Raw genomic sequence first — 22,722 nt, 5'->3', positions numbered from 1 at the left:
GGACAAGGTACTTCATTCGCTTTGGTCCAAACTCTTCAAGTGGAGCCCATTTGTCAATCCTCCCTAGCAAAATGAAACCAAAAATATCTAACCCTGAAAATCTAGTAACCAAAAAATTCTCTCAATGAATTCATTGTTTTCAAGCAGAGCTACAGGTAATCTGGCCTAAATTGCCCTTAAAAAAAAACAATTTTAATGTCAAGTTTCTGCCTTCCCAATATTAGAACCCTCTTTCCTCAGAACCCAGGGTATCAGAGAATCAAAGAGATTAATGCCCACATCAAAGACCACTTTTCTATTTCACTCACTTATTTTTCTGTGCATAAGAAAGATGGATCTTGGGGAATGATAATGAATCAAAATGGAAACTAGAAAATTAGCTACAATCTGAGTTATCTCTTCCCTGGAGCAAATCAACCCAGTCCTTGGTAACATCTAGGAAGCTGACACATGTATTAGTCTTCTCCTCAATAAATAGAGAACACACGAAGGAGTTTGCTTTCACCATGAGGTACAACAAGCTCCAAGGGCCCTTTTTTAAGATTATAAACTGACAGGTCATTTTCACATAGTGAGCGGAGCCATCGGTTTTGAATCCTAGCCTTGCTGCTTGCTCACGTGTGTTGCTTCTTGAGCCCTGTGCTCTTGCCTAGAGAGGCACTGTAGCGAAACGGTTAGAGGCACAGACCCTGGAGTTACACTGCCTGTGTTCAAACCTTGATCTAATGGAAATATCTGGCATTTGCTATGTAGCCTAGTGCTCTAAATTAGCACCAATAATGGTAGAACAACCTGCCAGTGTACACCTCCTACTGTAATGCCACATGAAAAACACAGCATCTTCTATGACAGATCCTTGCCAAAAATGTTTAACTTGAATCTAAAAGCGTCTGACTTAAGGTGCAGTTTACAGGAAATGCTAGACATTGAACAACAGCATTAGGGGAAAAAAGTCATCCACAGCTATTCTGTTCTCTTGAAAAAGTCAAAGTCAGTGGGAAAAAACACTGAGGAGGGGGCCTCCCTGGTGGCGCAGTGGTTGAGAGTCCGCCTGCCGATGCAGGGGATACGGGTTCGTGCCCCGGTCTGGGAGGATCCCACGTGCCGCGGAGTGGCTGGGCCCGTGAGCCATGGCCTCTGGGCCTGCGCATCCGGAGCCTGTGCTCCGCAACGGGAGAGGCCACAACAGTGAGAGGCCCGCATACCGCAAAAAGAAGAAAAAAAAAAAAAAAACACTGAGGAATATAATCAGTTGCAGTGTGTGAAATGTATAAAATGTATAAAAGCCTTGGTCATTAAAGAGTCTGAGATTTGAATATGGATTGGGTATTAGTTGGTATGAGGGAAGTGTCTTCTATGTGAATATATTATTTATGTAGGGATGGCATGTCATGAGGTCTGCAACATTAATATGATTCAATGAAATATACACAGAGAGACAAACAGATAAAACAAATAGCGCAGAATACTCACAACTGTTGAAGCTTGGTGGTGAATGTATAGATATCTGTTACACTATTCTTTCAACTTTCTGTATGTCTGAAAGCTTTCAAAATAAACATTTGAGGGGAAAAAAGATAGCTTCTACAGCTCCTATCAATACATTTACCAATGCACCTGCATCTGCATTCATATACTATGTCTTCCTTATGGTTTTTGTGATGGAAGTTTTATTTTGCTTTGTACAGCCAATATCTCCATGGTGTACTGGAACTCATCACTTTCACTTACCCAAAGACATTATGACAGCAATTTTCCCTTCTCTCTCCCACATTAAAACCTTTCCCTTGGGACTTCCTTGGTGGAGCAGTGGTTAAGAATCCACCTGCTAATGCAGGGGACATGGGTTCAAGCCCTGGTCTGGGAAGATCCCACATGCCGCAGAGCAACTAAGCCCCGTGTGCCACATCTACTGAAGCCCGCGCGCCTAGAGCCTGTACACCTCAACAAGAGAAGCCACCGCAATGAGAAGCCCGCACGCTGCAACAAAGCGTAGCCCCTGCTCGCCGAAACTAGAGAAAGCCCGCGTGCAGCAACAAAGACCCAATGCAGCCAAAAATAAATAAATAAATAAGAAATAAATTTATAAAAAAAAAAGAAACCTTTCCCTCTCTTGGCCCACATACCCTTCTATCTACTACTGCATTTCTCCACTACCCTTTACAGAAAAACCCAATCCAATTTCATAAATCTTTATCAGGTACCTACTCTGTGCTGAGGATATGGTAATGAACAAAAGACAAAAGCACTGCTCTCATGGAAGTCATCTTTTAGTTGGTGAAGACAGATAATAAACAGAATAAGTAAACAAAGGACATAGTACGTAAGAGGGGGCTAGGAGATAAAGAGAAAATAAAGCAAAATAAGAGGGGTGGAGAGTACCTGTGTAGAGGTGTCCAGGGTTGCTGAAAACCTGTATGGAATCTTGTATAGAGTCTTGCACCAAGGCATATGACTTGGCAAGCAGAGCCTGAGCTAGATTTCAGGCCTCACTTCCCCTTGACCAGACACCTGTGTAGAATAAATATCTTGTACGACCATATGGGGTGACTCTGGCAATTTTGCAATTTAAATAGGGCGGCTTTGTAAATACTTTAGATTTTCCTATAGTTAGAATAGGGAGTTGTTGTCGAGCAGAGAGTAATATGATCTGACTCATGGTGATGCTTTTAGCATCACTTTGGCTACTGTGTTGAGAATGGACTGTAGGGAGACAAAGGTGGAAGCAGGGAAACCAGGTAGAAAAATAATCCAAGGAAGAGAGGATGATGTCACAAATGAGATGTTTGTGGTGAAGGTGGTGTGTAGTGGTCCAATTCTAGGAATATTTTTTAATAGACTTAAAAAGATCTGCTGGCAGGATATGGGGTATACAAGAAGGAGAGAAATCAAAGATGACTCCCGGCTTTGGGGCCTGAGCAATCAGAGGAATAGCGTTTTGATTATCTGAGATGGAGAAGATTATGGGTAGACCAGAGTTTGGAGGAAGATCAGGGGTTTGACATTGGAAATGAAATTTTAGCTGCCCGTTAGAATCCAAGTGGAGATGGATATAGAAGTCTAGAGCTCATGTGTCTCAGAGAGTTTCAAGTCTCCTCAAAAAAGTTGTCTGTAGTCAGTGTTATCACTTCCTCTTTCCTCCTTCCCCTGTGAACTTGTGGTATGTTAAGATATATGCTTGGTCTTTGTCCCCTGTTCCTGGCACAAACCGCAAACCCTTGGAATTTTCTGAGTGATAGGAGTGTCTTTTGTCCTTCATGAAGACCCCCTTTTGAGCTTATGTTAATGAGGTGACTTAGGGTGGTGGCCCTAGGTAGCCTTAGGATGGGGCTGGTCACCCACGTGATTAGAGTTAGAACTTTCAGCCCCACCCACCGACCTCTGAGAAGGCGAAGGGGGGTGCTGCAGATTAAGCTCTATAAAACCTCTTGAAAACAAGATTTGATGAACTTCTGGGGTGATGAACAGATGCACAGGCTGGGGGGATGGTGCACCCCGGTTCCATGGGGACAAAAGCACCTGTGCTTGCGATGCTTCTGGATCTTGCCCTGTGTACATCTTCATCTGGTTGTTATCTGTATCCTCTATAAAATCCTTTTAATAAACTGGTAAATGTAAGTAAATGTTTCTCTGGGTTCTATGAGCAGCTCTAACAAATTAATCAAACCCAAGTTGAGGGTTGTGGGAACCTCCAATCCATAGCCCATTGGTCAAAAGCACAGGTGACAACCTAGACCTGTGATTGGCATGTGAAGTAGGGCAAGGGGTGCAATTTTGTGGGACTGAGCACTTAACCTGTGGGATCAGTTGCTATCTCCAGGTAGATAGTGTCAGAATTGAGTTCATTGTAGGACACACAGTCAAGTGTCCACTGCGAATTGGAGAATTGGTTGGTGGTGTTGGAAGAAACGTATTGGAGAACCCATTCCAGACTTTTGTCCCCTACCACTCCTCTGAAACTGAGGTCACTGTTGACCACCCATTGCTAAATCCAATGACCAGTTCTCTTCACACCCAAAGAAATCTATTCCAGCTATAGGAAAATTGGAAGTCTTTACAAAGTTGTCTTATCAGATTCATTTGACACAGGAGATCATTTTCTTTTTCCTTTTTTTTGAAAAAAGTTTAACTGAACCTCACCCTTTTCTGTCCTTCATTCCTCACTGGACACTCCTTCCATCTGTCTCCTTTGCTGTTTTTTCCTCATTTTCCCAATGCAAGTGTTGGAGTGGAGAGTGCTAGAGCTGAGTCCTTGGACTTAATCTCTTCATATAGATTAACTTTCCAAGCAGTCTTATCCAGTCCTAAATTCTCTTCATATAGATTAACTTTCCAAGCAGTCTTATCCAGTCCTAAATTTATATCTCCAGTGTAGATTTCTCCTCCAAACTCCAGACTCATGACCCATAACTACCCATGACCCATTTTCTCCTCCAAACTCCAGACACCCATGGATGTCTAATATTGAATTCAAATTGATGGGTACAAAATCAAACTCCCTTACCCCTTACTGCCCTGTAGTCTTCTACATCTCAAAAACAGCGACTCCATTCTCCTAGTTACTCAGGTCAAAATCTTAGAGTCATTCTTGACTCCCTCTTTTTTTTTTCTCACATCCATACCGACTATATCAGAAACTCTTTTCAGACCTACCTCAAAACATATCTATAATCCACATCTACTACTACCACTCTGGTTCAAGACCATCACCCCTTGTTGAAATGAAAGAACTCATCTCTTAACTGTCTCCCATCTTTTACACTTCCTTTTGCATAATCTAGTCTATTTCCCATAAAGCGGTCAGAAAAATCCTTTTAAATATCAGTTCAATTACTCCATCCACTTATTCAAAACTTTCCAAAGTTCTCCCACAATTATCCAGAGTAAAAGCCCAAGACCTTCTGATGGCAAAAGTGATTTGCAGCACTCCCCCTCCCTCACCAACCCTGACCTCCTACCACTCTCCTCCTGCATCACTAACGCTACAGTCACATGGCCTCTCTGCTTTTTCTGAAGACACTAAGCATGCTTGTCCTCAAGGCTTTTGCACCTGAAACTTAACTCTCCTTAAAACTCTGTTCTCTCAGGTACTTACATGTCTATTCCCTCACTTTCTTCAAGTCTCTGCTAAAATGTCACTTTATCAGAGGCTTTCCCTAACCACTCCATGTAAATCCGCATCATTCTCTATTGCTCTTGCCAAGACAAATAAGACAAATGTACTTTTTTGTTTGTCTCTATCCACTGGAATTCACAAATAAATAAGAACATTTGTCTTACTTGTCTTTATCCACTGGTCATGAAGGCAGGGATGTTGTCTGTCTTTGTTTTTACTACTGAACCCACAACACCCAGGAAAGTGGCCAGCATATAGGTAGTTCTCAGGAACTAAGAATGAAGAATGGTGGTGGTACAGTGACGGTGAGATGGGTGTCAGCCAGCCTCCAAGATGCCTCCCCAAGGTCCCTGCCTATGGTCTTCATGCTCTGTATAAGCCCCTCCCTCAGTGAGTAGAGCTGACTGACCTGGGCAACCAATGGCAGAATTGACAGTTGTGTGATTGACAATTGAAACTGTGTGACTTCCAAGGTCATAAAAGATGTTGTAGCTTCCACCTTGCCCACTCTCTTGAATTGCTCATCTGCGGGAAGACAAATGTCGTCTTATGAGGATGCTCAAGAAGCCTGCAGACAGGCCTGCATAGGAAGGAACCAAGGGATCTGCTAACAAGCAGCACCACTTGAGAGTGAACTATCTTGAGTGGAGCTATCTTAGGAGAAGATCTAGTCAAGCTTTTAGGTGACTGCAGCGCTGGCCAGCATCTTGCCTAGAACTTTGAGAGAATGCAGCCCAGAATCCCTTGACTCTGCTGCTCCAAATTCCTGACTCACAGAAACTGAGTGAGATAATATGTTTATTGTTGCTCTAAAGCCACTACATTTGGGGTTAATCTTTTTTTTTTTTTTTTTTTTTTGCTGTACGCGGGCCTCTCACTGCTGTGGCCTCTCCCGTTGCGGAGCACAGGCTCCGGACACACAGGCTCCGCGGCCATGGCTCGCGGGCCCAGCCGCTCCGCGGCATGTGGGATCTTCCGGGATCGGGGCACGAACCCGTGTCCCCTGCATCGGCAGGCGGACTCTCAACCACTGCGCCACCAGGGAAGCCCTGGGGTTAATCTTTTTTGCCACTGTTGCCATGACCTCTTTGCTGGTTCTCCTTGGAACTTTTACACTTGCTTTTCCTTCTGCCTAAAACTCCATTCCCTCAGATAGTTTCATGCCTTAATCTCTTACTTCCTTCAAGTCTGTGCTAAAACATCATGCTATGCAGTTATGCAACAATGTAACAATGGGTAACAAACACAGGTTGTGTTTGAGATATCCAGAAGGTAGATGCCACAGGATTTAGCAACTGACTGGATAGGAGGGAAAAGGGAGAGAGGAAGGAGTCAAAATGATGCTCAAATTATTGGCCTGGGTAATTAGTGGTGTCATTCCTGGTTTAGGGAAACAGGTTTGGGGCAGAGATTATAAATTTAATTTTAAACCTGCTGAATCTGAAATGTCTTAAATATACAAGTGAAGATGTTCAAGCATGCAGGCAGATATACCATTTGCAACACTGAAGAGAAATTTGGGCTGCAAATAAAGACCTTGGAATCAGGGCCAACTCTACAATTTGCAGGTCCCAGTGTAAAATGCAATGCAGGGTCCCTTCTTCAAATAGCCTTTGAGGTCCATCAACTGCTTTGTCCTCCTCCCAACAATTTGGAGGACTAAATGCTGTGGATGAGGGTGGGGAAGTTGAGCCAGGTATCTCCCCTTCCCACAGCCTCTATTCTCCAAACCACATCGAGGGACACCTCCAAGAGATTGCAATTTCCATGCTAGGATGCACTTGCACAGGGAATGGGTAAGAGGCTCATCCCTACCAAGTCGCCCACTAGGTGGACTGTGGCACTGACAGTCCAGGACAGCTGCCACCATGCCCTGCCCTAAGACACCCTGGGTGCACACACATGACCCTGACTTTCCTGGTGCCTGTGCCCAGGCCCTCCTGGTCCTGTGGTCCTCGACCTGGGTGGGGTGAGGAGGAGAGTGGGTGGGGCTGAGATGCCACAAAATGGGCAGAGCTGGCAGCTGAACTTATCCCAGGGAGGCAGAGAAGTGGTGGGAGACATGTTCCACTCTCTCATTAGACTTCACTTACAAAACAAAAACCCAAAGGTAATGTTATTAAGAATTTCAATCTGGCAACCACAGAGCATTGAGACCTCAAGCATTAAGCCCTTCTGAGTGCAGGGCCCTGTGTGAATGAACTGTTAGTATGCCCATGAAACTAGCCCTGCTTGGAAAAGATAATAAAGTTATAAGAATGAATGAGTTAAGTAGGGAAAGATGAGAAGAAAAGAGGCCTATGGGGACTTCCCTGTTGGCGCAGTCGTTAAGAATCCGCCTGCCAGTGCAGGGGAACACGGGTTCGATCCCTGGGCCGGGAAGATCCCACATTCTTCAGAGCAACTAAGCCCGTGTGCCACAACTACTGAAGCCCGGGAACCTACAGCCTGTGCTCTGCAACAAGAGAGCCACTGCAAGGAGAAGCCTGTGCACCACAACGCACAGTAGCCCCCGCTCGCCGCAACTAGAGAACACCTGCGCACAGCAACAAAGACCCAACACAGCCAAAAATAAATTAAAAAAAAAAAGACTTCCTCTAAAAAAAAAAAAAAGAAAGAAAAAAAGGAAAGAGGCCTGAGGACAGAAGCCAGAGAAGCACCAACATTTAAGAGATGGGCAGATAAAGATGGGCCATCCTGTGGCCAGACAAGGGTTGCAATTAATCAGAAGACCAATGAAGGAGAAGATACTTTGTCTCTGACCCCTGACTTGGTAAAGCCTTGCAAGCTATCACCTGGCCATAGATTGTTAGGCACATTTTGTTTCATAAACTATTCATGATATAGTGGATAATTTTTCAGAGGCAAGGGTTGGTTCTTACCTAGGCCTATTACCTCAATTATTATTATTATTATTATTATTTTTTTCGGTTCGCCGGCCTTTCACTGTTGTGGCCTCTCCCGCTGTGGAGCACAGGTTCCGGACGCGCAGGCTCAGTGGCCATGGCTCACGGGATCTTCCCGGATCGGGGCACGAACCCGTGTCCCCTGCATCGGCAGGCAGACTCTCAACCACTGTGCCACCAGGGAAGCCCACCTCAATTATTTTTGAAGCATATGTTACTCAGTTGAAAAAAAAAATAATGCATGAAAGAAGCTGCAGGAAATAAAATAGATTAAATGAAAGAATGGAATTTACTAATAATAGACTTCAGCTAACCAAAGTAAATAATTCATTTCCCTTCTAGCAACAGTCACTTTACATATAAGGCCAGCAATGTTTCTCTGCAACATTTATCAAGCAAGAAAAATGTAAACTCTAAAATCTGTGAAGAATTTCAAATGAGCATTGAAACCTGTTGCAAAATCAATCACAAGAGTTTTCTAACTACTAATTAACCTTGAGCAAAGCCTTAGGCCCTAAGAACCAGACTATTTGATGAAAGAACTGTGGCAGAGAGCTGGTAAGAATTTTAGAGCTTAGAATTGGTGGGGAGAAAAAAAGTGATTTTTTAAAAAATGGATTGAGAAATATCTCTGGAAGTGGTTTATAAAGTGGCTAAGAACACAAATTCTGGAATAAGCTGCTTGGGTTTGAATCCCAGCTCAGTCACTTACTCCCTGTGTGATTTTGGACAAGTTATTTAATTGCTCTGCCCCTGAAAGAGTGGTAACAACTCGTAGGGTCATTATGAGGATTAAAGGACTGAATGTAAAACATTTAGAACTGTGCCTAGCACATAAAAAGTACCATATGCATTTGTTAAATGAAAATTGTGAATATTAATCATGTAACCAAAATACCTCTGGAATTTCTATTTTAGTAGGTCCCATAAGCATTGGGGAAAGAGTACACTGAAAGAAAACAATCTTTTTTCTCCTTCTCATTTTTTTTTCTTCTTCATCCTCCCATCCTTTTTTCCTACCCTCCTATCTTCAGAGTACTGTATTGGTTTCTCTTTATGTTAGAAATAATTTTTTTCCCAAAAGTTTCCTTAAGAAGTAAGTATAATGTTTCCCGAATATTTTCTTAAAAGTAATTTCCTCACGTCTTATCATGCATATTCATAGTTGTTTTCCCACTCCCACTTACAGTTGATCTCAATGTTTTATTTCTTTCATATGAAAACATCAGAAGTAAGCATATAGAATAAAATGCACAGTAGATTTAGTGTTATCTGAATATTCTAATTATCATAACAATTCTGGATTAAGTGGAAAAATATAAAAAGTTTCAGTAAGTGTTAGGGGAACAATGAATATAACAAGGATTACAAATACACCTTTTAGCCCTTTTGAGAAGTCAAAATGGACCCATCTGAATTCACCAGCTTCTTTGAAAAAAGTTCTGCGGATGCACAATCCCAGGAAGCCGCAGTTCAAACTATCCCATGTATCTTAAAAGCAGAAACCCTTTTTATTTGTCTTACTGTTCCCTCTGGCCTCCAGCATTGCGTTCTTATACTCTCTGCCTCAACTTTATTTCAGTACTTTGTTTCCTCTGGTTCTGATGTTTTTTTCATCACAGTGCTTTATAAGAGTTTACACCTAACCCATAGTGGAGGTCTTCACTTCTTTTGCCTTTGTGACACCGAGGATGAAGTTTTCAAGGTCCCCATACGCTGCACGCTCGGTGATCATCTTCCGACCACTCCCTGTGCGCGCTCCTGCGGGCGGGGGTAGGTGGCGCTTCTCCAGCCTCCTAACCTCACTTGAGGCGGAAATCCTCCTGCCTTTTGTGAACGTGTTTCTTTAGATCTCGCTCTCTTGGTCTTTTTTCTGTTGTTTCTCATCTACGAGTTTGACCTCCTCTGTAATTGTCCCCTCCCCATTCCCCTACAGAATACACGTTCCCCCACTTGGAGTCAGAGTAATTGATACTTTAACATCCTCCATTGGCCCCCACTTCGTCTTTAAACACCATGAGAACGCGCTCTCCTTCAGGGTCCTGCCTGGGAGCTCCAGCAGCCTTTCCCCCGTCTCTCGTAACAGATGTCAAAGAGAGCGAGGCCCCGGGCGTGCCCATATATGACCTTGGAACAGAAAGCTGCCTCGTTTGGAGGCGACGTTCGGGGGAACCCTGTCCACTCCCACCCTCGCGTGCTCTCGCCTCCCCCTTCGGCGCGTTCAGTCGCGTGCACAACGCGGGCGCCGGCTACTCCCTCTCTTTTCCCGACTTCCTTCTGAGAGCCTCATAAACTGGGGGAAGTTCAATCATTCCTCAGCGAGTCTCGGCGCTCACTGGGCATGCTCAGTGGCCGGGCCCGGCTCCGGTGGCCAGAGGCTGCCTTGGGCGCAGGGCTCGGGTCGGCAGCCGCTTGGGCTCGGCTTCCCCGAGCGCGGGCTGAGCACAGCGGCCCCTGAGCCAGGAGCGAGACGCGCCCCGCCGTCCCCGTCCGGGCGCCGGCCCCGCCCGAGCGCCGTCGTTCCGGACCCCGAAAGCCCCCAACTTCGCGCCAAGTTTCGAGCCGCGGGGATAGCCATGCAAATGATGACCAGGGACGTTCTGCTAGAAATGGAGCTGGAGGAGGAGGACGACGACGATGGGGATATCGGTGAGCCGCGGGTTCCGGGGTGGGCCGACGCGGGGCCCCGCGTCCGCTCCCGAAAGCCCGAGCCAAAGCGGGAGAAGTCGGGGACTGCGCGTGGGCGCCGCGCCCTCGGGAATGGAAGTTGGCGGGGACCCTCGGCCGCTCGGAGGAGCTCGGGTGCGGGGGACCGTGGGGGTGGGGGGGAAGCCCGCGCCGCCCTCCGCGGGCCGCAGTGCGGCTGCCTCGCGCCGCTGACCGGCGGGCGAGCGGGCGGCCCTAGGGAAAGCCGGGGAGGCGCGGGGTACGCGCCGGTCCCCAGGTCAGTTTCCGGACGGGCGAGGGACGCGGCCACTGAATAGTCACGGTAGATACGGGGACGCCCCCGAGCGCGGAAGTCTTGACTCAGAACAACAACTTTTGGGTCATTTTCTCCGGCTCGAACAGGCGTGGGTGGCGAGCCCGTGGGCGGGGTTCGGGGAGCGGGCCGGGGTTGGGAGAGCAGGGGTGTGACCCCCGCCTGAATCCTCCTTAAGGTGAAAGCAGACGCATGGCTCTGGGACGGAGGGTTGGGCCTGGGTGGGGCGGCCCGGGAACTGATTTGTGGCCGCCGGGCGCGGGCCGGGATCCTTTTTCCTTCCGCAGCGCCCGCGGGGGAAGGGATGGGAGGAGGAAACCCTTAGGCTGGGTGGACCGCAAGGCATTTCCTACCCGTCCAGAGGGCCCTGGTGCCCCATTTCTGGTTAAAAGTGCTTAGAAAGAGTGGACAGAGGGAGAGCTGTTTAAGAGTTAAACAAACGGAGTGGGAGGAGGTGAGGAAGGCGAAAGCAATTGGAGCAGTGGGGAGAAAATCTGGTCCCTAAAGAGAACACTGCCAGGGAATGATGGCATATTGGGTCCGTCCGGAAGACGGGCAGTTAAATTACCAGGCAGACTCCGACTCAGTTTCCTGGACGCCAAATCAGTTTAAAAAACTTAACAGTTCCTGCTCGTGTGCTAATACTTTTCTCTAATATATGCTTCTCTAATACATTCTTCTCTAATAACTTTAGAAGTAATTTTAGGAGATAGATGCGGTCTTTCGTTCACGTTGTAGGTTCTGCTCATTTATTTATTTTTCTGGTTTTTCCAGCTCTATTGAGATATAATTGACATATAACAATGTGTAAGTTTAAGGTGTAAACGTCTTGATTTGATACATTTATAAGTTGCAAAATGATTACCACCATAGAGTTAGCCAACACCTCCGCAACGTCACTTAATCACCATTTGTTTTTTTGTGGCGAGAACATTTAAGATCTTCTCTCAAAGTATAAGCTACAGTATTATGAACTCTAATCACTATGTTGTAAATAGATCCCTGGAACTTATTCATCTTCTAACTGGAAGTGTACCCTTTGACTAGTATCTCCTCACCCCCCCCCCCCCCGCCGGTTCTACAGTTTCTGTGAGTTCACCTTTTTTATATTTCACATATAAGTGATATTATACAGTGTTTGTCTTTCTCTGCCTTATTTCACTTAACATAATGCCCTCAAGTTCCATTTGTGTTGTTGCAAATGACAGGATTTCCTTCTTTCTCATGACTGAATAATATTCCATTACATACATATATTATATATATATATGACACATCACCTCTGTCCATTCATCTGTAGACAATTAACGTCTTTCCATATCTTGGCTATTGTAGGCACTGCTCATTTAAATCCAAAAACAAATTTAATAGAAGGGATTATACTCCATGGTTTAGCATTACCTTTCATTCACTTGAGAACAGTTTATTAGGTGTCCATTCTTATGGAGGGAGCAAATAGTAGTATTCTTTTTTATAGGAGAGAAAACTGAAGCTCACAGGTTCGTCTGCCTAGCTTCTCCCACAGCTTATTAAGATTCAAACCCAGGTTTTCTGACTTGCAAGACCTGTGCATACTGATGCCCTTTTCAGCGGGTCACTCCAGCAGTCAGATAATATATAATGCTACTATTTAGCACGCTGCGGTAGTAAATCATGATTGCATACAGTATAAATCATAGGAACAAACTTTAAAAAGTTATAATAAAATTAGCACAGTCTGTTTCATAGGAAAACACTCATCTGTTATGGTGAGGTGTCACTGTTTACACTGACAGTTGCAAATAAATAAGGGTAAAACCCCAAATGGAAATTGAAGTAAGCAAGAGACTCCGAGCTTTGTTCCAACCTGCCATCAGTAGATCTCAATTTAGAAAGAAAACTAACTTGGGCTAGTTTGTATTGACCTGATAGTTGTATCAATTCAAACAGTGTAGATATATTCAAGAAAAAGTTAAATATCTCTACTCTTTTTGCATCCCACCCTCCATAGTCTACTGAAATTAATACTTTAGTGTATATAGGGGTCAAGTCAGCATACTTTATGTCAACAAATATCATCAGTTCTCAGCAATTTGGGGTTGTTATACAAATTTAATGTGGGTTGCAGTGATTTATATCAAGAGATGTTTACCATGCCAATGGAAAGTTTATGTCATTGAAAAATAATAAGGCTTTTTGGTTGTCACCAGAAGTAGGCTGATGGTATACAGACTTTTATCAAAGAATTATAAAACTATGGAAGGGGAGACTCTGGTGAAATGAAGATTATAATTTTAACCTCTGCCTCTAGTTTTGTAATGCAGGCCTGTGTTCTTGATTGTTACAACTAATAGTTGTATAATAATACAACTAGTACTTGATTGGCACAACTAATAGTTGTATAATAATTTAAAACCCACTCAGGTACTGAAGATTTCTATGAAATATCTCTATAGTTATTAACTTTATAATTCAGAGCAGGAGAGTTATTTTGACATAAGTTCTTGGGTAAGACATCTATGATCAATTAATTTGCAAGAGGCAAAAAGAAAAACTATTTAAGCTAGATGTGGTCCCTGGTTACATCATAGAAATGTTTTACATATATAAATGGAAGTGTGCTCTCTAGTAGGCTGGAATTTGGGCTGCTTTTTGTTTTTTGTTTTAAACCTGTGGGTTTCTGCTTACTTTTGAAGCACGTTTAGTGCTTTAAGTGTGAGGATTGCTTCCTTGTTTGGCATTAACTAATCTAGAGAATCAAAGATGGTAAATCTCACTATGGTGTCCTTTCCATATTTTCTTTACTCATGACCAGTAGAAATTGTGCCCAAAGGTTTGTGAAAGAGGCAGCCTATTGGCATGAGAGCATTTGCGCAAAAGGCCACTTATTTTCTAAATCAGCTCCAGCAGCCAACCACAGGTGTTATCTTGAGGCAGTGATGGCAGGAAGTATTTGGCTCATGGCCTTTATTGCACTGGTGCTGGTGGAGATCACATGTTGAGGCAGGTTCTGTGCTCCTGGTGTGCAGAAGAGTGTCTTCAGCTGCCTTGCTTCCAGAAACACCTCCCCCACACACACACCCCGCCACCCCATTAATCAGTAAATTGAATTTAATATCTCTTCTTGACGTAGAAATAATTTTTATAGCCAGAATGTAGATATTTAGTATGCTGTTTTGTTTCTTGCATTTCCGTTGTTCAAACTTCACTGAGGGAAGAAAAGTGTTCTCAAAAAAGAAGGGAGTTATCAGGAACACTTCCGATAGTTCAGGCAAAAGGTTTTTTGTTTAGATGGTTGGTTGTGTCAACTGAAAAAAAAAAGTACAACCTAAGAGTTGAGGATTATGTTTAGTTTGGGGACCCTACTGAGGCCGATAGCCTGGGATAACAGCCTCTCAGGTAGCTTTGAGGAACTGTCTCAAAGAGGTAAGGGAGAGGCCAGGATATATAGGAGTTTTTTGCCGGGGGAAAACAAACAAACAAAAACAAAAAACACGTAGTTGAACATCAGAAGATTACTGCTAATCAAAAAACCAGACATCTCAAGTTAAAGATTTTAGTGCTTTTCTATGTATGGGAAAATGCAAGAGTCTGGGCTTATTGAAATCATTCCTTTAATATTCATCTTAACTATCTAGGGCCAGTATCCTGTTTTTCTCCATCGCGAATTCCCTTCAGGGGGCATCATGGGGTAGCTGCAGTGGTTGATGGATTTATGGCAGCAACATCTTCATTTACTGAAATGGCCGGTGGCATTTTTTGACCACTTTGGATTTCCCGTCTGTTTATGGTAGAGTTTACTCTATGATCCCCACAGCTAATGGTCCTGTCCTTGGGGTGGGGGATGGGTGGGAAGAGGCCCATTATCTCTAAGGGATAATGATCCAGCTCTACCTCCCAAGTGTCTTTGTTGCCTCCCTTTTCACTGTCACATTCTTATATAGACTTATCTTCCTGCACTATCTCTATCCCCTCACTACAAACTGTATGTTTAATCACTTGCAAATCTGATCCTAGTGTCAGTTTTGCTTTGTCACCATTAATTGAGCAGGCCTGTGCTAGTTGTAGGATTAGGGTGTTGGGAGGCAAAAATTGAGTAAGATACATGCTTTGGCTGTGGAGAGGTGGGTTCCATGGAACCAGCCATTTGCAGTGAGTGCTATTATTGAGGTACATACACAGCCGTGGAGGAGGATGGGAGACCGCTGCACAGAAGAGATTGTTGGGCCAGGTGCTGAAGAAGCAGGCAGGCATAAAGGGCAGGAGGAGAGTCTGGAGTTTCAAGTATTGCCTGTGGTGGAAGGGAGCGGTCACGAGGCTGGGACGGCAGGGGGGCCTGGCACCGTGAAGAATCCTCCAAACGTTTTAAAGGTTTGGGATTTTACCCTGTAGGTGATTTGGAGCTCCAGAAAGGTTATAAGGAAAGGAGTGATAGAATCAAATTTGCTTTTGGAAAGGTCTCCCTGGCAGTGCATTGGGAAATGGGTTGGAGAGGGGAGATGCTTGAGGTAAGCCTTTCTGGTAGTCAGGTTCAGAAATGGCCTGCAGTGGCCATGAGAATAGAGAGGAGTGGGTCTGAGAGCTTTTGGAAGACGCAGCATCTCTAAGGTCTTGGAGACCGAATGTGTCCAGCAAGCAGAGAGGAGCCTGGGATGACGCCTGGACTTGAGAGAAGTAGCAGGTGGAGGAGAACAGATGTGCAGGAAGGGAGAATTTTGTATTGTTCTAACAAGCCTTACATTCTTCTCCGCTTTAGCTCAGACCATTCCCCTTCCCAGTAATACTAGACTCTCCATCTCTTTCTCAGCAGCTCTCTCTCCTTCTAAACCCGTCACAATCCCAGGAAGCTATTGTTGTTCCCTCTAGCCCAAAGCACCCACCAATGAATGCTCACACCCCTTATTTTTCTGTTCCATGCAGTTAGCATTCACCTTGTATTTTTGCTATTCATTATCTTTGCATTAATTAATCCCCCCAACTACAATGTAAATTTCTTGGGGACTGAGACTAGGTCATGCGAAATATCCCAAATGTTGTAGACATTCCATTAGTATAATTTAAGAAATTCTCACTTCCTCACCCTCTAAAATGAAAGCTTCTCAAAGGCAGCTGTTTTGTGTACTTTCTGTTCTAAGTTATGTCCCTAGTGTTTGGAATGGTGCTTGATATTCCGTGGAAGCCAAGCAAATCATTGTTGAAAGAAAGAATAAATGAATTACTTTGAATAATTAAACAAATTAATTAATCAATTAATTAAGTAAATTTAATTAATTAAATAAATAAATGAATAATAAACATAATGCTTAGTGGTTTTTATGGCCCTCATGGAGTTCTCTTCTTTGGCACCTGGAGATGCCCACAGTCATCTGCTTTAAAAACATTGATTGTACATACTCTTCCAGGAACTCTTCTAGGTTCTGTGGTCCCTGACCTCTGGTACCTCACTATCTAGGAAGGAGGCAGATATGTGAATAGATAATTGCAGTCATCTGTGATTAATGCTGTGCTGTACTCAAGATGTGTACCAGGGTCAGTGGTGGTACCAAGGATAAAACGTAACCTTGCTTAGGGGAATCCAGGATGGCTCTACAGAGGCGGTGCCTATGCCAGCCCTGGAGGAATAACCAGATAGGTGAGGGAAGGAGCTAGAACAGTAGAGTGTCCTGAGCATTCCTAAATGTTCCCTGATTTCTCAACAAATCACCCTTGATGCTGCCCTTGCCTTATTTGCTATGACAAGTGGCTCATAAGTATATGGTGTGTGTGTGTGTGTGTGTGTGTGTGTGTGTGTATATGTATATGTATGTATTCTTTACCAGGGTATGACAGCTAAAAAGCAAAACAAAGCAAAGTATTCTTAAAGTCATTCTCTTTGAACATAGTCAGTCTTACCCTGTTGCATAAACCTGTTGTTATTTTCAGTTTCAAGTCCACAGTCACAATTTATCTGCCATGTTCTAACTCTCAAGTCAAATAATTGCTTTCCAAAAGGTTCCCCAGTCTCGTCTTACAAGTCTCATTGTTCTTTGGATCTGACACAAACAGAGCTCTAAAAGAGGAAAAGAGTTCTACACACACGCCCCCCCACCCCTTTTTTTTCCTCAAGGGGTTGTAACAGTCACGTATGTTGATTGCTGTATATTTGGTTTTTTTCCTCTTAGAAACCAAGAAATTTAGATTGAAAGCTCCTGTGAAGATTTCCCCCAGAGATATTATTTAAATTCTGACATTCTTGGGGGAAGATTACATTATACTGTTAAGAATTCCACAGTCAGGCTTTAAGTTAAAGGATGGTCTTGAACTCTCAAAGCGTTATTTGTAGCAAGTTACATTAAAATCATTGTATTTTATAGAAGTTTCCACTCTAGCTAATACTTTAGGTTTTCTTATGTTATCATACATATCAGTTTGTGTTTTATATTCCAGTCAATTCAGTAAATCTTAACAAAACATGTAGTCTTAGAGGGAGAAGTGCTATCTTATTTCCCTTTGTATGCTACAGCCTACGTATAGTAACGCTTTTCACATAGTCCCAAACATTTGTTAAGGGATGGTTTTTTAGATTGTAACAGGAAGCTTTGTTTGCTATAAGATTTAAGCTGCTTGATCTGCTTTTGATACAAATCATTCAGGGCTGGGTCTGTGCAAAAATCACGATTTTTAGAACAGAAAAACATCATTTCCAATCACCTTCAACCAAGGAAACATACTTCTTGACTGATTGGTAACTCATATGTAAATGTAGAGGTGAGAATTTAATACAGTCAAGTGATTGTCTTATGCCATTATTGCTTTTCCTTTAGTTTTGTCTTGCTTTTTTAAAGGCAGCTAAAATTATTTAGCAGCCATCCCAAGGAGCAGCCAGTTTAAAGAATACTAGATGAAAATGTCAACAATAGAATATTTTGGACATGTACCAAAGAGCAATCCAAATACTATTCAGCCCCAAATCAGATAGAACGTTTGCACAGAAGACAAGTTGAAGGGTTAGTAGGCAACTTTCTCTGCCATGGTATTATTACTGCCCTGGCTACATGTCTGAATACTAATTGAAAGAACTTGCTGCAGTAAGTTATTCAGCAGCCAAAAATACAAATGAAAGAAAATATATTCTTTTGTGAAGTCCAGATGTTGCTTTTATATTTAATGCTTTCAATCTAAGACATTGAAACTCTACTATTTCCTACATTATTTAAAAATACAAATACTTGAAATTGGGGGAAGAAAGGATATTAGTCATTAAAATTCTCTTTTCTATAATTTTTATTTTAACTTTGGCAGAACTTTAGCCAAAGGTCAAAGTCATGTAAATAGATGTTCTTTCACAAAGTACAATTATGCAAATTACAGGCTTGTTTATAAAGCTTGTTTTATATAAACTAAGATTGTGTTTGTTTACATAATTGATTTTTTTTATGATTCTTCAGACATTCTATCTAGACGTTTGAAAAATAGTCTTTGGCTTTGCACAGACAGGATGATGGTTAGATTTTTCTTGTGGCATCCCATAGACACAGACTTAAGCATTTAAAAATTTTTTTTCTGATTTCTGCCAAGTTTTTAAGAGAAATTATTCCCCACTAAATTTTAAACAAAAATAATACACCCTCCCCACCTATAAAACTCAGACTCTTAACATTATTTTCAGTGTTTTATTATAATTTATATTATGATTTTAAACAAGCATTCATTTGTTGTATCATTTTATTTCCTTCTACTGTTACTTATTAAACAATTCCTGAATGCTCAATCTGTAAAACATAAGATACTTTTTTCTAAACAAACAAAAGAAAAACCAACAAATAAAACCCACCTTTGTTTCTAAGTAATACAAATAGTGAAGAAACAGTGTAAGCTCACTGATCTTAGATGCTACTTAGGGAAAGTAGATTTTAAAGACTGAGCTTCTTGGTTTCTTTGGGGAAAGTTAATTCCTAAAGAGGACATTAAAAAAAAAAAAAAAAAAAAGGAAGAAAGAGCTGTGCCGATGGAGAACTGTGAGGAGGGAAGGAGACAGGCCTGCAATCAGAAGACCTCAATTAGTGGTTGGCTTTGGCACCTAGAATCTATCACCTGGGGCAAGTTTCTTGACTTCTCAGCCTGTCTTTTCAGCCCTGTGGGGTTGCTAGGAGGATGCAAGGAGGCATGTACAATGGGGGCTGTGGGGCCTTTTCACTCACACTACCTGAGTGGCAGTTACAATATCACCATCATAATGAATTTTTTTATTTAAAAGCAGTCATGGGAACTGCTACTCTTTTTTTTTTAACATCTTTATTGGAGTATAATTGCTTTACAATAGTGTGTTAGCTTCTGCTGTATAACAAAGTGAATCAGCTATACATATGGAACTGTTACTCTTAACCTCGGAGAGCTCTAAGTCCTTGCCTGGTTTTGTGTTGCTCTGTGTCATATTATGAATGCAGGAACTGTCCACTAAGTGTCAGGTTAAGGGTGATCATGACTGTGGCTGTGCTGCAGACACATGTACTTAAAGATAAAAGAGTTGAAGAATAGCATGTGGTTTCTGCAAAGAGATAATTACTGAGTGTGCTTTCCTATACTCTTACTGATCTTCTGACAGAATGACAGTGTTATTCAGATTCCAGGAAACCTATTTCAGGGGGAATCTCTTTCAGGGAACCTTAGCAAAAGGTTCCAACAGCTGACACTTGGCTCCCAATAAATGGCTCATAAATGTAGGGATTGTATTTCCATTGGTAGCACATGTGGCTTATCCCATCCTCCCAATTGCTGTCAGGCAGTTCTTACCAAGTATGTATGCCCCCATGTGTCACCATGTAATTGAATGCATAAGAAGTGAGGAAGAAAACTTTTTTTAAGTAAGAAGTGAATAGCTTTTATTACAAATTGAGCCTTTAGAATATCACAGGAGAACTGGGGAGAGAGAACGGCTGATGATGAGATTCTTCATTGTCACTACTGAATTGTGGAAACATGGAGGATCATTCATTGTGTTCGCCATTCAGTGGAGAGAGGGAAGTCACAAGGCAGTGAAGGGAGATTGTTGACCTGATGTTAAAAACCTTTGACTTGACTTTGACATCCTTCCCACCACCCCTTTCCCCATTTCTGATCATTGTATATATGCAGGCACTGTCAGTCTTGGCCGCTCATCCTCTTAATGTCTTCTAGAATTGGAGATTATCCTGCCTCTCTCAGAGGGCACCTTCTCAGCCCCTTGTTGCCTCGGCATACTCAAACCCTGCTCTCAGAGGGCTGGGGGATGGATGCCTTGGGAATCGACATCCGCTTGGATCTGGAGGGAAGAAGGAGAGGCGAGGCCCCGGGGATCCCCACCCCCACAACAAAGCCCTGGATAAGTGTAGGTATTAGGGATCAGGTGAAAATGATCTTTTCTTGAGGTTTGGATTTGCGGATGAAAACCTGAATTTCATTAGAGGTACTTATACTTGAGGCAAAAGAAAAGGATGACTCTTCCCTATGTTGGAAGATCATTTCCACCGTCTGTTACAGACAGCCTCACCTTGGCCAAGGATGTGGACCTGCGTCCTGTTGGACTACGAATATCTGTGGTGAGGGAGAAAGGGGCCACTCTGCTGGCCTGTGGTCCTTTTTATTTATCCACATCAGCTCCTTCTCCTCAGTTGAGTCTCTTATCTTGCCTCTGTCTCAGTACTTTTGTCAGACACTTAGCCTGGGTCTGCAGAGGTGGAGGGCACCACTACTTAAACTTACGTTTTAGACAGGTATAAGTTCAGATTCTAGTCCAGACATTCACTAATTGTGTGACCTTGAGTGATTAACATAACTTGCTCCTCCTCTGTAAAATGGAGCTAATATTAGAACCTACTTCAAGGGTGATTGTGTTAAAAATGATGATTTTAAAAAGCTTACTTTGCAGGATTGTGGTGCCTGATACACTAAAAGCCCTCCATAATTATGAGCTAATGTTAGTATTATAGATAGCTGCTTTTACCTATATTTTAACTCAGACGTATCTCTTTTGCTTTTTATTAGCGATTTTACCGTTCTTCCACTTATATAGCTGTCATTTTTTGTCCTTTTCATTAAACAGTGAGCATCTTGAGGCTATCATCTCAGTGAGCAGCTTAATGCCTGGCACAGCATAGGTGATCAATACAGTTTTGTTGAATGAATGAGTAGATGAATGAAAGATATTGACTATTGAAGAGCTATGTGGTATGATTGGAAAGGTAGGCCTTTGGATACAGATCAACCCTTGGACAGGTTCATAAAACTTTGGAGCCTTGGTTTCCATATTAGAAAAGTGTAGTAGAGATAATAATACAGAAAGGGTAATGATACTTTACGGAATTGTTATAAAGTTTAAAATTAACATATAAAAGGATGAGGGACAGTTCCAGGCACATAATAGGCCAATAAATAATAGTGACAGTCATGATAAAGCAACTAAAAATGGAGAAATGTAAGTGACTGGCAAAACCTAAGTTGGATTTTCCAGTAGATGGATTTCACAATAGAATTGTATCATCCCTTTGAATATATATAATTTTAGTAAGAAAGGTAAGAGAATATAGGATAAAGATTCATAATGAAATTTAAATGATACTTTGATAGCCTTTACACTAAAGAAAATGTGTGAGAAATAGGAGCATTTCTTAATCTAGCAAATTTAAGATTTTGAAAGTATCTTTTATCAAAGTCTAAAGGGTAAGGTTGATATTGATCATGTGAACTTTTAATGAAATACACTTTTAATAAAATATGTAGTTTTATATAAATATGAAATTTTGCTTATCATGTGAATGGTCAGTTCTTTTAAATGGGAAAATTCTAAAATATTTAATTTGCCTACAAGACTAAAATGTCTGTTCATTGAGTTTTATTGAAAAGTTTGAAGTCAAGTAAAACCTGTTAAAAGAGACGGATGTGATACGGATCAAAATGATAAAACAGAAGACATGAACACAGAGAAATTGCTACCCTTATGGTTTGAATTATTTTGAATTTAGTGATATAAAAAAAATAATCCATACCTAATTTGCAAAATAGGTATATGAAATAATGTTTCTCATTTTGTAAGCTGGAAGTTTGGGAATGATTCAGCCTACATCAGTTTGTTAGAAATTAAACACTGCCAGGCCCCCTCAGACCTAAGAAAAGTTAGACATTCCATTCCATTTGGGTAGGTGAGAGCAAAAGAAAAGGAAGAAGGCTCTTTTTAATCCCCAAATACAGTAGAGTTTAAGGTTATTTGCTTTATAAGTAAGGCTTTCCTAGAAGTGACTTTTCAATAGAAGGCAGAGTTACATCCTTCAGTTAACTGCACTTAGAGCTGCAGTTCTTGTTGTCCACTGGGTTTCAGCCTATCCTCCATCCACAAGGTGCCAGATTGCCTCATATCTCCTGCCTCCATTTAAATTTAGGTAGTATTTAATACTCACTGGGTACATGCTTCTATAACAGGCATATTGCAGCTTACAAATCACAGAGGAGACGTGAACATTTCTAACAGGCCTTGCCATCCACTCTAAGGGTAAGCAACACAGCAAATGGCTTTTGAGCAATGGGGTAATCATGGTTTTCCTGAGGGTTACAGTTGCCGAAACTGTGGCTAGTGGCTTGTTTTATACTCCAAAATACTTACTTAGAAGAGTTCAGTCACCATACTGACTGACTTATTTGGCACACACACAAAAATCCCTTTGCAAGCTGATCATGGAATTGCTAGCAGTGGCCTTCATAAATCAGGTCTATTGCTTTTTTAAAAAGTC

General features: G+C 42.3%; 1 protein-coding gene across 2 annotated transcripts in view; it reads left to right on the top strand.

The window, feature by feature from the left end:
- The first annotated feature begins 10,171 nt into the window (after positions 1–10,171).
- The window catches only part of ANO6 (anoctamin 6), a 216,351-nt gene continuing 203,800 nt past the window's right edge, over positions 10,172–22,722 (top strand). The window contains exon 1 of one of the 2 annotated variants that reach the window (XM_060112165.1): positions 10,172–10,671. In XM_060112165.1, the coding sequence (XP_059968148.1) occupies positions 10,599–10,671 (73 nt within the window). In that variant the 5' untranslated portion in view covers positions 10,172–10,598. The remainder of the gene's footprint in view (positions 10,672–22,722) is intronic. The other variant, XM_060112164.1, reaches the window with a different exon arrangement.

This window comes from Mesoplodon densirostris, chromosome 11 (assembly GCF_025265405.1).
Source record: "Mesoplodon densirostris isolate mMesDen1 chromosome 11, mMesDen1 primary haplotype, whole genome shotgun sequence".
In the NCBI taxonomy this organism is placed as follows: domain Eukaryota; kingdom Metazoa; phylum Chordata; class Mammalia; order Artiodactyla; family Ziphiidae; genus Mesoplodon; species Mesoplodon densirostris.
This window is presented reverse-complemented; position numbering and strand designations above follow the sequence as displayed.